The sequence below is a fragment of the Canis lupus genome, chromosome 2 (genome assembly GCF_048164855.1).
Source record: "Canis lupus baileyi chromosome 2, mCanLup2.hap1, whole genome shotgun sequence".
Taxonomy (NCBI): Eukaryota; Metazoa; Chordata; class Mammalia; order Carnivora; family Canidae; genus Canis; species Canis lupus.
In genome coordinates, this window is record NC_132839.1 from 74,957,276 (window position 1) to 74,971,244 (window position 13,969).

Consider the following 13,969-nt stretch of genomic DNA (forward strand, 5'->3'; position numbering starts at 1 on the left):
TGATGAGAAACAGCATTCTTGAAAGAGCAGTCCTGGAGGGTGGATATATTTTAAGTGATTATTCTCTCTTAAATAATGTAATTCATAGACCATTGAGGAAGGCCCCTGGAATCAGCTCTCAGCCTATGTTTCTACCTGGCAACCTTTGATATTCTATCATTGAAAGATATGTAAGTGCAATGTAAATAATGTCAACTACGTTTTTAAAGGATAATTATCTCTTTTATTCTGCAGATTCCTGTTTCATTTTGTGATTTAAAATGTTGCTATAAACTAAATGGGTGCAGTTGGGCTTAAAGTCTATTTCTGGGATTCTAGCTCCTTTGAAACTACTTGGTCCTATTACATTTCCAGTTAACATCTATAAATTCGTCTGATGCTAAAAAATCTCATGTGAAGAAACTGTAAATCTAAGTTCTTTCGTCTGCTCTATACACGTTACGTCCAAAATTTACAGAGGTAAAATCAACATTTTCATTAGTTAATTGTTCTCTCGACTTACTATCAGAAACATTTCAGGCAATCAGGAAGCAAGAGGGGGGAAGAAAGAATCTTTAATTGATTCCTCAGAGAATTCTTTTCCAAATTGTAAATAATTGTTTTTATGTTTTCTATTTGGCTGGTTCAGGAGATACACAAACAAATGCAGACAAATAAAATGCTAATAAGACACAGGAAAATATTAAAATAGTCCCACCTTGCCTATATGGGAAAAAGGCTGTCCACTCCATCAGGAGAATTAAAGCAAATGTGAATGAAGGATTTTTACCCTTCTAAGAGTACAAGCTTCCTCTGCCTTGGAGAGAGCCATGGAGCAAAACATCTTGTGATGATTGATTCCTGTAGGGTTGCTGATGGGGCTCTGAAATAGGAGGAGTATATGAACCCCCACTGGCAATGAACTTAGGGAGCTCAGGAGAAGTGGCCACTGACAGTCAATGCCTCCCCTGGCTGCAGGGTCTTCTGGGCAGCCTTTCATGGATCAATACACCAGTCAGTCAGTCCATGCATTGGTATTTTCTGCCCTTTAGAAACAATGATGGTATTTACCATTGGTGAGTGTGATCTGTGTATTTATAGAATATCTTGCCTCAGATTTAAAAAATGCAGTCTAAGGGTCTCCTGTGTTGAAATCTCTTTAATTTTCTATTTGGATATTTCCAAGCTTTGTAATTATGCTATCATGCACTTATGCTCATAAAAAGTCAAGTTTAAATGGAATACTCTTTAGTACCCCTTTTTTCAGATATATTTTCACCCCAAATCTAAAGTTTGGGATCAAAAAGTCAAGGCAATGTGGAAAAATTCAATAATACGCTGAAAGAACATTAAAAAAAAAAAAACCACTAGTTTACTTTGTTCTTCAAATTTTTTTAAGGTTTAGAATATACATTAGTATTTTTAAGCATTTTAAGAATTATTAAAAACCCTCTTTTAGAGCATCTATCTAGAGGTCCCTGGCTGGCTCAGTCTGTAGAGCATGCAACTCTTGATCTCAGAGTTGTAAGTCTGAGCCCCAGGTTCGGTGTAGAGATACTTACAGTGTTTGTCTCTACTGGGTTGAGATCATGATCCTCTATTATGAGCACACAGTAGGAGCTCAAAGAAAGCTTGTTTTCAGAATGAGTTAGTATAAAGAGATACTTACTGTTTTTCTTTTACCATAATAGGTAATATCTATAAGTAGTGTTATCTTTGCCTATGATATTTATGTGACAAAACTAGGTTCAGTATAATTGATTTAAAATAATACTATCAGAATGGGAAATTGAGAGGCGGGTATTTAAAGGATTAAAAAAAAAGTCTAAGATCTGCTCACGAATTTCAAAACATAGCATGCTTGACCAGGAAAATGGAAATGAATACTGGCGACCGAACTCCAAATCAAAGGAAATTATTAAGATAAAGCCATGTACATTTAAATTAATATAAAGAAAACACAATTATTTGTGAAAACCGCCATATACATTAAGAGAAATGATATTCCCTCTATTGCATTCTTCATACTGTCCGTGCAAAAATTGCGTGTAGAGTCCTCAATGGGGCGTGTGGGGCCAGAGGTGTCGAAAACATCCCCTGAAATGGTATGTATCAAAGCACTGTGACCTGCCTGCTTTTTTAACTAGACGGAGTCTAGGCCAGGTTACGGCTGTGCTTCTGAACAACTGGTCTGGATGTGTGACACCTGCAGGACAGGCAGCAGCAGCTGGAAGGCGTCCTGTATGTACGTGGTGCTGTTGCAGCCCTGGGGAGAGGGAGAAAGGTGGTTGAAGGGTTGTTTCACAGGTCAGTCTTGACAGTTCTTCCAATTTGATAACGGCCCCTCTCTTCAAACTTCACAACATCTCGCCCTTAATGCTGGTGCTTAAACCAAATGTAAACCCGCTCCTTTGGATGGACTGATTGCACTTAGCTCTTAATTATCTATATTAACGAGGGGAAGAATGCACTCAACACGAGGCAAGTCCTTCCCATAGACACAGGGGCCACATCGATAGGCGTATTTTCATGACCCAATAGGTCTGGTCTTCCCCATCCTTCTCCCAGACCAAACCCACTGTCCTGAAATAACATGCAAGCCCAGGGTGAAGGCAACTCTAGTGTGTCCCAGCCTAGAGATGAGTAAACAAGAATGCGCCACATAAAGGTAACTGGAGGTATCATTCATTGTGCAGTTATCCGTGGCAAATCCTTGGGTGCTGTCATCCTCCTGTGCACACGTGTTGCTACCCTCTACTTGGTTTGGATATTTGATGTTGCCATTTGTGTTCTCGGGCAGAGAGAACAGTGGGCAGAGAGGCCATTTGATGTTCAGGTCACTAAATCATAAGAACCCCCCCATCCTGGGGAAATGAATAAACATTTGACCTCATATTCTTCATGACTGACATAGTAAATTAATCTGCTGATGCCTCCTGGGTGGCCAGGGAGACATTTTCTTATTCCACGTTCTGTCCTGACTACCTGGCTTTCTTTGTAGCTGTGGCCTCCAGACCTTACCCCTACTGCTCCTCACCCCTTCCAGGTGACTTCATCCCACCGTGCGGCTGTGTCCTAAACAGTAACCCTTGATGCCAACACTGTGTTACTTTCGTACCTTCATAGTTTTCCGTAACAGCAAGGCAAATTTCCCACAAACATATATATATGAATGAATTTGGTAAAATTTCCAAACCCTGCACTCAGCAGCTACTTTAGACAGCAAAAAACTACGGTGGATGTGTTGCCCATGTTCAAAACTTAACCTGTGGCTTCAGCTGCATGCCCCGGGGCTACAGATGTGCCAGTTCCTTATAGTTAGGCCCCCCATGGAAAGTTTTCCTCCACTGGCCACAGATAGAACACAGCAAGAATGAAGCCTCTCAGGCTTATTTTCTTCTCTCTTATGGCCCTGCTTCTGGCAAAATCACAGCAATAGGGGGAGGCTTCAAGCAGTGTTACAGAGTCCTGGTGAGCTAGCAGGCCAGAGAGTGAGTGGTCTCTGAGGACAGAGCCTCTGGTCATTGACCTGGCTGAGGCTAAACAGACAGCTTGTCACCATTGCTAGTCCTAAACTTAGACCCAGCAGAACCAAAGGTTATCGGGAATGGAGAGAAGCACCCATTTTTACAAAAATCACCACGGAGCAAGAATCCCTCATTGCAGCCAATAATCACAGTGTTAAATCTGGTGTCAAACTTGGCAGCAGAAATGTGCTTCTGCCGGAGGAAACAGCAACAGAAATAACGTGCAAGCTTAGCATTTCTCTTTATAATCAGGGATTCTTGAAAATTAGGTATTGTTGCTTCACGCAAGGGTTTACAGCTGGTTGGGCTATACAACTGTACTCAAAAAACACTGTTGATGATAAGATTTAGAATTGCAACAACACTTGCTGCCTGGGAAAGATACAAAAAAAAAAAAAAAGTAGCTCTAAGATTTGCTTTGATTCAGAAGCACTTTCTCCCTTGGGGGCTACTTACCTCTAACAATACACTGTTGATCATGGGGTTAAGGACCTCAGCCTTCTTGTTGCTCTGTGGAATCAAAAGGATGAGATTGACTGATTAGGTGCTCATACTATAAGGCTTGTCACATAAAATGTCATGCTGGCTTTGAAAGAGGAGGGAGAGGAGTGGAGTGTTTATTATAGACCAGGTTTCACATTTGGTGCTTCTTCTATATAGTCTTATTTAATTTTGACAGCAATCCTGGTAGGTAGGTACCATGATAACCTTAATTTAAAGATGAGAAACTAGGAATCAGGAAGGTGGAGTAACTTGTTTAAGGTCACACAGCTAGACATTTAAACACAGACGTTTTTAACTATTGACAGCTTGTAGCATGTCTGGGATTATGGGGGCGGGGGAGTGTGAGGCTGAGTTGTACAAGTACAGGATTGAGTCCTGTCTCTACTTGAAATGTTGATGTTTTGTTCATCGTGATCTTTTTGCGTTCATTTTCATTTTTAAAATTTTTACATTAAAATATCTATCTAGATGACTGATGTTTCTTTGTCTTTTTGGGGAGCCTGGGAGCAGCGTAAACTCTTAAATTTTGTGGGTGAGTTAAGTCCCTTACTTGCCCACCCTAGTTAGACCCAGCCCTGGTCAGTAGCCTTATTTTCTTTCTTGTTTTAAATGCAAATATAGGTACTTGGTTATAGGGCATGTCTTCTAGATTAGCAGCAGAAATAACACAGTCTTTTTTTAAAAGACCTTTTTAAATTCTTTTTTAAAGATTTAATTATTTATTTTAGAGACAGAGGGAGAGAAGCATGTGCTTTCTCTTGCATGCCAGGGGCAGGGAGGGGCAGAGGGAGTGGGAGAAAGAAAATCCTCAAACTGACTCCCTGCTGAGTGCAGAGCCAGTGTAGGGCTTAATCCCAGGACCCTGAGATCATGACCTGAGCCGAAATCAAGAGTCTGATGCCTAACCAAATGAATCAACCAGGTGTCCCCAAATCAACACATTCTTAAATAGAACTTATAGTCAGATCTGCAGATTCCAGTTTGTAACACATGAATATACATAAAGCACAGAAATACAGAGCCTGATATTAAGTAGGTCTTCAAAAAGTGAGAGTTAGTGTTAGTATCATTATTATTATTTCCACTACTAGTCTATCAATCAACACTCTTCTCCAAGTGTTCACTTTACTCTTAGACAATAAATAATTAAAGGGACTGGAAAGAGAGAGGGCAAGTTTAATGGGCTGGTTTTCTTTACTGTACCCAGAAGACTTTATGGTAAACAGAAGTATATAGATGAAATACATCTTTCCCGAGCGGCACACTTTCAATGACACCACTCTACTGAGGGCAGAGTAATGTCTTATGAGGGAAACCATAATGGAGTCTTGGGGAAAAACTCTTTAAAAACCCAGTCATTTTAGTAACTAACCAGAAAATCCATTATGGTATTTGCTTTCATGTTTATTTGATTATCAAAAAACCTCTAAAATATAATCAATATGAGGGCAATAAAATGACATTGGTTTTCAGAATCAATGAGATGTGCAAGCAATTTAAATGGAGTCTGGAGAGTAATATGCACTCATTAACTTCAAGTTATGAATAATGGCTGTTTTAGAGAACAGCAACTCAACATAAATGATTCATCCTAGCACAGGATCAGGGGTATTGTTGTGATGGGACGGCATTTCAGTAAACTCTGTTCAGCTTTAGCTCTTTTTTTCTCCAACGTGGTAACTTGTGTCTTTTGGATTTTGTGTACACAAACATTTGCACACAATATATATGTGTGTACGCAAGTGTAAGTCCAAGTGTACACCCAATTGCTAGAACCTTGCTACTCAGAATGTACACCGTGGATCAGGAACATTGTTCTCATCTGGGAGCTTATTAGATATACAGAATCTCAGTCCTCATCTCCAGCCTACAGACTCAGAACCTGCCTTTAACAAGGTCTCCAGGAGATGTGCCTTCACATTGAGATTTGAGAAGCACTGCGCCAGAAGACAATATGTCAAAAGAAATGGGAAGCAATACTGTGAATATTACCCATGAATATAAATAAATGAATGTTCAACATGAATCATATATAACATATGACACACACACATCCTCATCACTAGATAGCTGTAGAGAAACAAAAAGTTGGCCATCTGTCTTCTGGGCAGCTGCCTGGGAGGTGAGAGATCAATGGAGAGGCCTGGGGGAGTCGGTCGCCCCTCTAGGTCTCAGTTTCCCACCTAGTGAACTGGGGAAAGAATGAGAAGAGGGTCCAGAGAGCCTTGGGCAGCTGGGTGGCTGAGGCTGTCTCATCCTGATTAAAATCTCACACCTCTCTGTAAACCTGGCAGTTACACCAAAGTCCACAGGGGTGGGTTACCCAGACAACACTGAGCACATAAATGTATTTTATCAAGCCTATCATATCAATGAACTTCTATCTCCCCCTTCACTCTGCCTACATATAGTGAAGCTCTTATTGCTGAAGCCCCCAAATTATACAAGTATGAAAGCTCATGCTTTACAAAATAGGAGAAGCAAACTAGATTCCTTGACAACAGAATGAGTAAGTGGTATGTAGTTCATCCCTAATTAATTGAGTCGCTTATCTGCTGACAGGCAGGTCTGCAATCATTTCCACTTCTTTTGAGAACTGCCCTTAGCGAGTGGGGGCGGGGGAAGTGCAGCCTCACAGTCAGGTAGGTCTGTATGATATGATCCTGTCCCCAAGTCACTACAGGTGACCCACACTGATGAGCCTTTCAACCTTCTCACCCAGGAACCCAGAATCTGAATGGAAAGACATGGGGTCCGGGAACTGCTACAACTGAGTCACATTAACGGTAACACTTTGGCGAGAGAGGGTATATGTATTCTGGTGCTGGGTCCCACAGCTTCTCCCATTCCTCCACTGCCTTTAGTAAAGTCCCTTTTCTGCATAGATTACATAGATTTCTCCATAGATTATGGGCTGAATGGTGTCATCCCAGAGAGATACACTGCAGTTCTCACCTCCATGACACCAGAATGTGACCTTACTTGGAGATAGGGTCAGTCATTGCACATGTGATTATAAGATGAGGTCACACTGGTCAGACCTGAATCCAATACAAATGGTGTCCTCAGAAGAGAAATATGGACACACATAGGCCTAGAGGGAGGATGATGTGAAGACAGATAAAGAGATTACAGTTAGGCTGCCACGAGCCAAAGAATGCCTGGAGCTCCAGTGGCCAGAAGAGGCGAGAAATGATCCTCCTCTAGAGGCTCCTTGGGAGAGTGTTGGCCTGCCCATGCCCTGACTTCAGACTTCCAGCCTCTAGAAGTTTCTGTTTCTGCTGCCAGTTCATGAGACCTGTCATGGCAGCCCCAGCAAACTAACACATTCGCAACCCCCAAAGGCCAGAACTCAAACAGGAAATAAAACCTGCTGTTCCTCATGGCAAGGATCATCTCTACCTGCCCTTGCATTGAGGGCCTTAAAAGAAAAAGTAGAAAGGTTAAAAAGGAATATTTTCCACTTGTCTTCCCGATCCCACTAAAGGGGACTTTCTGAAGAAACTGTGACTGGTTTCTGAAGAAAATAATAATCAGAAGTCACACCTCCAAACCAACGCGAAACCTTTCAAAGTTGTTCCCTTGAGAAGAGAGCCGCTTACGCTAATTGGTAAATTTTTTTCTTTTCGTTAAAGCTGAAGTGTAATAATCAAGGAAAGAAACCTCTCACCTCGGGGAGCCCACAGGACAGGCTCTGAGGGCAATAGTGAATGTGAATATTCAAAATTATTTTAATAGGGATTCTTGAATTATGTATCACAGATATTAAGTAACGAAAGGAACTTCTATTTGACTTTTTAAAATCACTTATTCAATATTTTGTAAAAGATTTTATTTATTTATTTTTGTGGGGGAGAAAAGGGGTAAAGAGCTGAGGGGGAGGGAGAAGCAGATTCCTCTGCTGAGCAGGGAGCCAGAGGGCAGGGCTCAATCCCAGGACCCTGGGATCACCACCTGCCCTGAAGGCAGACGCTTAACTGGCTGAGCCACCCAGGTATCCTTTACTTCTTTTTAAACAAATAAAATGAGGCCCAGAAATGTTCCAAAACCCACCTAATATCTTGTAAGTCAGAGATGGCAGTGTCAGAACTAGAACCCTCGGCTGTCCATCCTGACACAAAGCTCCTGGCCTGCTTTTAGTGGACATCATGGCACAGCTTCTGTTTATGGAGCCATCAAAGAAGGCATTGCATCCTGCCCTGCTCCTCACAGTTCCTCACAGACCCATCTTCCATAAAAGAATCAGTATTATAAACTTACCCCAACAGTGGTTAAAGAATTCATAAACTTCTTTGATAAGGAGGCCACTTCTTTACACATCGCAGTAGTTAATCTGAAAGGAAAAAAAAGGGGTTGGGAATTTTCCATCAGATCAAATAATTGAACCATCAAGACAATTACTGATATTGATACCATATTCCATTTAAAAGAACACACACAAGTTTTAGGATGCTCTGTAGAAATGTGTTCCTCAACAATCTTCCAAGATTCACAATCACAGTTGAATTGAATCCTTGTTTTCTCGGCATGTATAATTAACGAATAATCACCTAATTCACCCTACTTCCTTTTAGAATCAAAAGTGTATGCAGGAAAATTTGAGCCTTGAGCTCCATACATTTAGAGGTATAAGCCTCTTGCCAAGTAGCTTTTCTCTAGCTTTTGGTCATTTTGAAATAATAAGGAGCATTCACTGGGGTACTATGTTAAGTACTTTTATATGCACAATCATATATAATCCTCATAGTGACTTTATGGATTACATTAATATCTCCATTTTATAGATGATAAAACTGGCATTTAAGAAAGTTATGTAACTTTTTTTTTTTTTTAAGTAGGCCCCACACCCAACATGGGGCTTGAACTCATGACCATGAGATAGAGCCACATGTTTACTGACTGAACCATCCAGGCACCTTAAGAAGGTTAAGTAACTTGCTTAGGACACCCTGGGACAGAGCTGGGATTTAAACTCAGATGTCTCTTGATTTCTTGATTATGTTTTTATTAGATGCCTCGTAATAAAGATCCTGTAAAATCTGTTTGAAGACTTAAATCAAAACTTCAAGTTTATTCTAGCCATTTGACTTGTAGGACTTTACCCCAAGAAAAGAATGCAAGACCGGTACAAATATTTAACAAAGCAGTGTCTGTTATGACATCACAGGTGATGACAAAAACCAAAAACAACCCAGTTAATGTAACAATGTATTGTTTTCTTTTATAGTTAGTATATATGACTTTTATGAATAGTGGTTAAAATGCTACTAGAAAAACAGTAACTCCTAATCAAGAAAAAGATCTAGTAAAATCAGTAGAAGTAAGCTTTCTTTTGATAAATACGGGTTCTAAGTTATGTATTTAGATTTATTGAGTTCTATCTGTCCACCATTCCATCCATCCATCCAATCATGCACCTAAAACTTAGCTGTAGAAAGAGTCAGGAGTAAGGTCCAGGGATAGCCCAGAGCCATTTTTGTCTATGTCCTTGGGCAGGTGGGTGGAAAGGCACTTATTATACAGACAAATGTGAGGTCTTGTTACCTTTTGCTCGTGGCAACTTGGTAAGGTTGAGACAATCTGGACTGGAAATCAGAGGTGCTAAGAGTAAGGTCCTGCTATATACATGCTTAGAGACTTCTTAACATTCTCCCTTTACAAACAAGTGCCACATACATAAAAGAGCACTTAGGTGTTTTCCTCAATACTTTAAACTTTTCCTTCTTTTCCTTTTCTTCTTCCTTTTATACACTGAAGTAAGTACATATTCTTCCTAAGTCCATTAAGTGCAGGATTGTACGGTTTTTATAATACCTTTCATTTTGGGGATGCCTGGGTGGCTCAGCGATTGAGCACCTGCCTTTGGCTCAGGTCGTGATCCTGGGGTCCTGGGATCTAGTCTCACACCAGGCTCCCTGCAGGGAGCCTGCTTCTCTCTCTGTCTGTGTCTCTGCTTCACTCTCTGTCTCTCATGAATACATAAAATCTTTAAAAAAATATCTTTCATCTTCACATAGGGAAATCTAGACTTGTAAGACATCCTTACAAGTGAGGAGAAGTGCTACCAGTAGGACAAAGATGCTAACATTGACTTTTTGGAAGGTTCTTTGACTAAACATTTGCTCCCCAATCTACAAGGCCAAATGCAGTAATAAGCAAAGACTAGTTAGCTAGCAAAGCAAATGGGTGTATTGAGATGTGTGTGCCTGTACTCATATATTTTTAGGAGGCTCTATTTTGACTTCTGTGTCTGTGTAGTAACGAGAAGGTACTTGGATCTGTGCTAATTTTCTATACCACGGCATACAGTCATGCGCGTAAAGTTAACAGCTTGTTTTTCAGCTCCATACCAACTATTTTAATATATGCTTCATACCAACTATTTTCATGTATATAAGGTTACACTGATACACATGACTATTTCACTAGATAAACTAATAATAATGGCTACTATTTGTTGAAGAATATAACATATGACAGCACATATGCACACACACGCAATCCACAGGGAACTGGCTTACATCAACAACCATCACTGCCAGAATTCAGAATACGCAAAGCGGTATAAGTCGCATCCAGGTGTTCTTTCTCTATTCTTGTAGTACGTTAAAAATGCGATTTCCCTTAAAGGTCCGTGCTTCTAAGACTTCGATCTACGAAAATAAACACTTACCTTTGAATGATGTAGTGTGTCTTTCCTTAAATCTCTTCATAAATCCTAGTTAATTATTATTATTCTTGCTAACATGATTCAGCTAAGAATCTTATGACTCCTAAGAGACTCTATTTCCTAAGATGACCACAGAACAACATTATGCAAATTCAGAACTTGTAATTTAAATCTTTAGTAGCCCCAGGTGTGTGGGTGCATGGGTGTGCTTGTGTGTGTGTGTGCATTTGAATGGCTTGTGTACATAAAACTGGAAAAATAAGAATTAAAAGTAACATTTACTTTATCAGCACTCTTGCTTGGTCCTGCGCTGGTTTTTCCTCTTCTTGTCCGTGAAGAATCAATTCTGCTACTTTATGAAGCTGCTCGATACAGCGTGCTGTTACTTCTGCCAGACTTTCGATGGATAGCATATATACTTCCTGAAATAGATAAATGCAAGTAAGACAATTATTCACCGAGCAGAAGCTTTTTTTAAAAGAAAAAAAACCTGTGACGCAAGGCACCTGGCTGGTTCGGTCGGTAGAGCATGTGACTCTTGACCTCTGAGTTGTGAGTTCAAGTTCCACATTGGGGATAGAGTTTACTTAACAACAACAACAACAACAACAACAACAACCCTATAATGTCAAAAAAAAAAAAAAAGATGTAATTCTTGAAAAAAATGTCCTGAAAAGTTTACCCAAAGATTAACTGAGTGTATCTGAGACTCTTCTAAGTAAAAATGCTGCCATCAAATGCCAGTGCTTCCAGGTCCCAGGTGACATGCAAGCCTTACAGCTGTGTCCCTACTTCTCAGAGCAGTTCTGCACACACTACAGGGAGGTGCTCAGAAGGGCAACCGAATAAATAAACCTCAATGGCCATTTGTCTTTAAAGTGACAGGATTTAAAAAGTTACTTTCATGGGGCACCGGGTGGCTCAGTCGGTTTAGCATCTGACTCCTAGTTTTGGCTCAGGTCATGATCTCACAGTTGTGGGACTGAACCCCTCATTGGGCTCTACGCTCAGCGCAGGGTCTCCTTCAGAATCTCTATCCCTCTCCCTCCACTCACTCTCTCTCACAAATACATAAATAAAATCTTAAAGAAAAAAAATAAAAAGTTACTTTCTCTAAAATGGAAATTCAATGTAGAGATGAAGTTATTGCAAACTCATTTGTGAACACAGGCAGGCTATAAATTATGCACACATAAATTTATTAAATTACAGATTAAAAACTACGGCCGTGAAATTTTTTGGAAAAAAGCTTCAATTACCTCATTAGTTTATGGGGCATAAAGACATTTTATAGTTACACATTTGCATATCAGATGGAATTTTATCCTAATGATAAATCAACTATGTTCTTAAAGATCTTTTTTTTTTTCCTTTCAATTATCATCGTGAAGCTCTGGAGAAAAACTACAATATCTATGCTAAGTCCCGAATTGTCTTGGCACTGAGAAATTTTAGTGTTTATCACGTTAATCCTCATATTTCTATACTGTTTGAAACAGGGTACAAACGAAAATGAAATGGTTTCTGCTCACTTGAAATTCAGCTAACAAAACTAAAGTAATATTACCACTCTTTAGGGGCACCTTGGTGGCTCAGTGGTTGAGCGTCTACCTTTGGCTCTGGTCATGATCCCGGGGTCCTGGGATCAAGACCCACGTCGGGCTCCCCATAGGGAGCCTGCTTCTCCCTCTGCCTGTGTCTCTGCCTCTCTCTGTGTCTCTCGGGAATAAATAAATAAAATCTTTAAAAAACATATTAGTGCTCTTTAGGTGGCTAATCTCCAATAAATTTACCTCAACTGTCTTAGTTTTCGTTTCTTCTTTTTTATCTTCTTTGGGATTTTCTGGTCTCTCTTCCTTTTCTTCCTCTTTAGTGTTCTCCTCCGACTCTTCCATCATATCTACTGACACTGTAGCTTGATTTTCTTCCACCCAGTCATGAGCCTTTTTCATGGCCTGTGAAGCACCCCCAACCAAAGCAACTCATTTGTTATGCAAATTTGGAGACTAAGAAATTCCAATTCCCAGACTAGAATCCAGTTGCCCTACACCTTCCACAGTGGTTCTCTGTACATTCAAAAAGCGATGGGGCATTTCCCTAGGCTCCTTAAAAACACCATGTTGGTGCCTTCTGGTGAATCTAAAGTAAGGAAGGGGGACAGAAAAGAAAGGAAGTATGGAGAGAACCTTGCAGGACCTGTTTAAGGAGCACTGTAAAATGCTACACAGATAGGCATAAAAAATGACTGTCACCTTGAAAGAGCAATAGTATATTTTTCACTTTTCATGACCAACTATAAAAGAATAACAGTACTTTTTTTATATATATGGGTTAGAGATTTAGCCAGGGTCATTGCTAAAGCAAATTTCCTCATTTGATATGTCTCATGAAGCCCTTAATGTATCATGAACCTAATAATGTATCAAGCAGGGAAGATGAAGAATGGCTCTGCTCTTCCCCAGTCATGTCAGGCGAGGAGAGAGGCTGTTGGAAAGACCTGGAGCTGCTCTGTGACTAGTTTAATCTCACACAAGTGCCGCTGGAGACACCTGTAGCCGAAAAAATTATGGCTAACTTGAACAGGCATAGCAGCTTCTCTGTTATTCCCTGAATTTACAAAGGGCAGACTCCTCCAGCTTTGATCCTTGGAGTTTAAAGCTGTTTGCTTAAGTGCAAGTCGTATCTGAGCTTATGTTAGACTTTCTTCTCATCTTAGAGCTCACCTATATCAACAGGCCCATGGGATGTTGGAGGCACCACACACACACACACACACACACACACACACACACACACATTCTCTCGCTCTCTCTCTCTCCGCCCTGGAGCAGGGGCAGGTGCTGCACAGAGATGAATGAGGCAATTTCCCACTGTGTTCAAGTCACTGACCTGTCAGAATCAGTGACCTCTATCTGAGATAAAGAAATTACTCATGTCTCCCCCTCACTGCCTCATCCTGCCCTTTTCTCACCCACCTTGATAAGTGAGGGCCTGCGTCACCTACTGCTTGCTAAAGAGGAGGAGGAAAAAAGAGAGAGAGAATAGGGAAAAAAAAATACACAGTTTTAAGTAATTAATAATGAGTGTCCTTATTAAGAATCTCCACCGCAAGACCATATACTAACTTGCAGAACATACAATTAGAAGCAGCCAGACCAACAGCTGGATCGTGCTTGGGCACCACGTGGCACCAGCATTGGGGTAGGGGTAGGGCTGGGATACGGGGCGTGTGGCTGACCTGCCCGATGGGCTTCTCTCTGCCGTATTCTCACATGGCACCCCAGGCAGG

The 13,969-nt window shown here is 40.7% G+C and overlaps 1 protein-coding gene across 3 annotated transcripts in view; it reads right to left on the minus strand.

The window, feature by feature from the left end:
• Window positions 1-200: 200 nt before the first annotated feature.
• Window positions 201-13,969, minus strand: part of FAM114A1 (family with sequence similarity 114 member A1) — a 68,539-nt gene continuing 54,770 nt past the window's right edge. For all 3 annotated transcript variants that reach the window (XM_072807458.1, XM_072807447.1, XM_072807449.1), the window contains exons 10-14: window positions 12,474-12,635; window positions 10,963-11,102; window positions 8,271-8,343; window positions 3,963-4,016; window positions 201-2,245 (exon numbers count right to left, since the gene is read on the minus strand). In XM_072807458.1, the coding sequence (XP_072663559.1) occupies window positions 2,144-2,245; window positions 3,963-4,016; window positions 8,271-8,343; window positions 10,963-11,102; window positions 12,474-12,635 (531 nt within the window). In that variant the 3' untranslated portion in view covers window positions 201-2,143. The remainder of the gene's footprint in view (window positions 2,246-3,962; window positions 4,017-8,270; window positions 8,344-10,962; window positions 11,103-12,473; window positions 12,636-13,969) is intronic.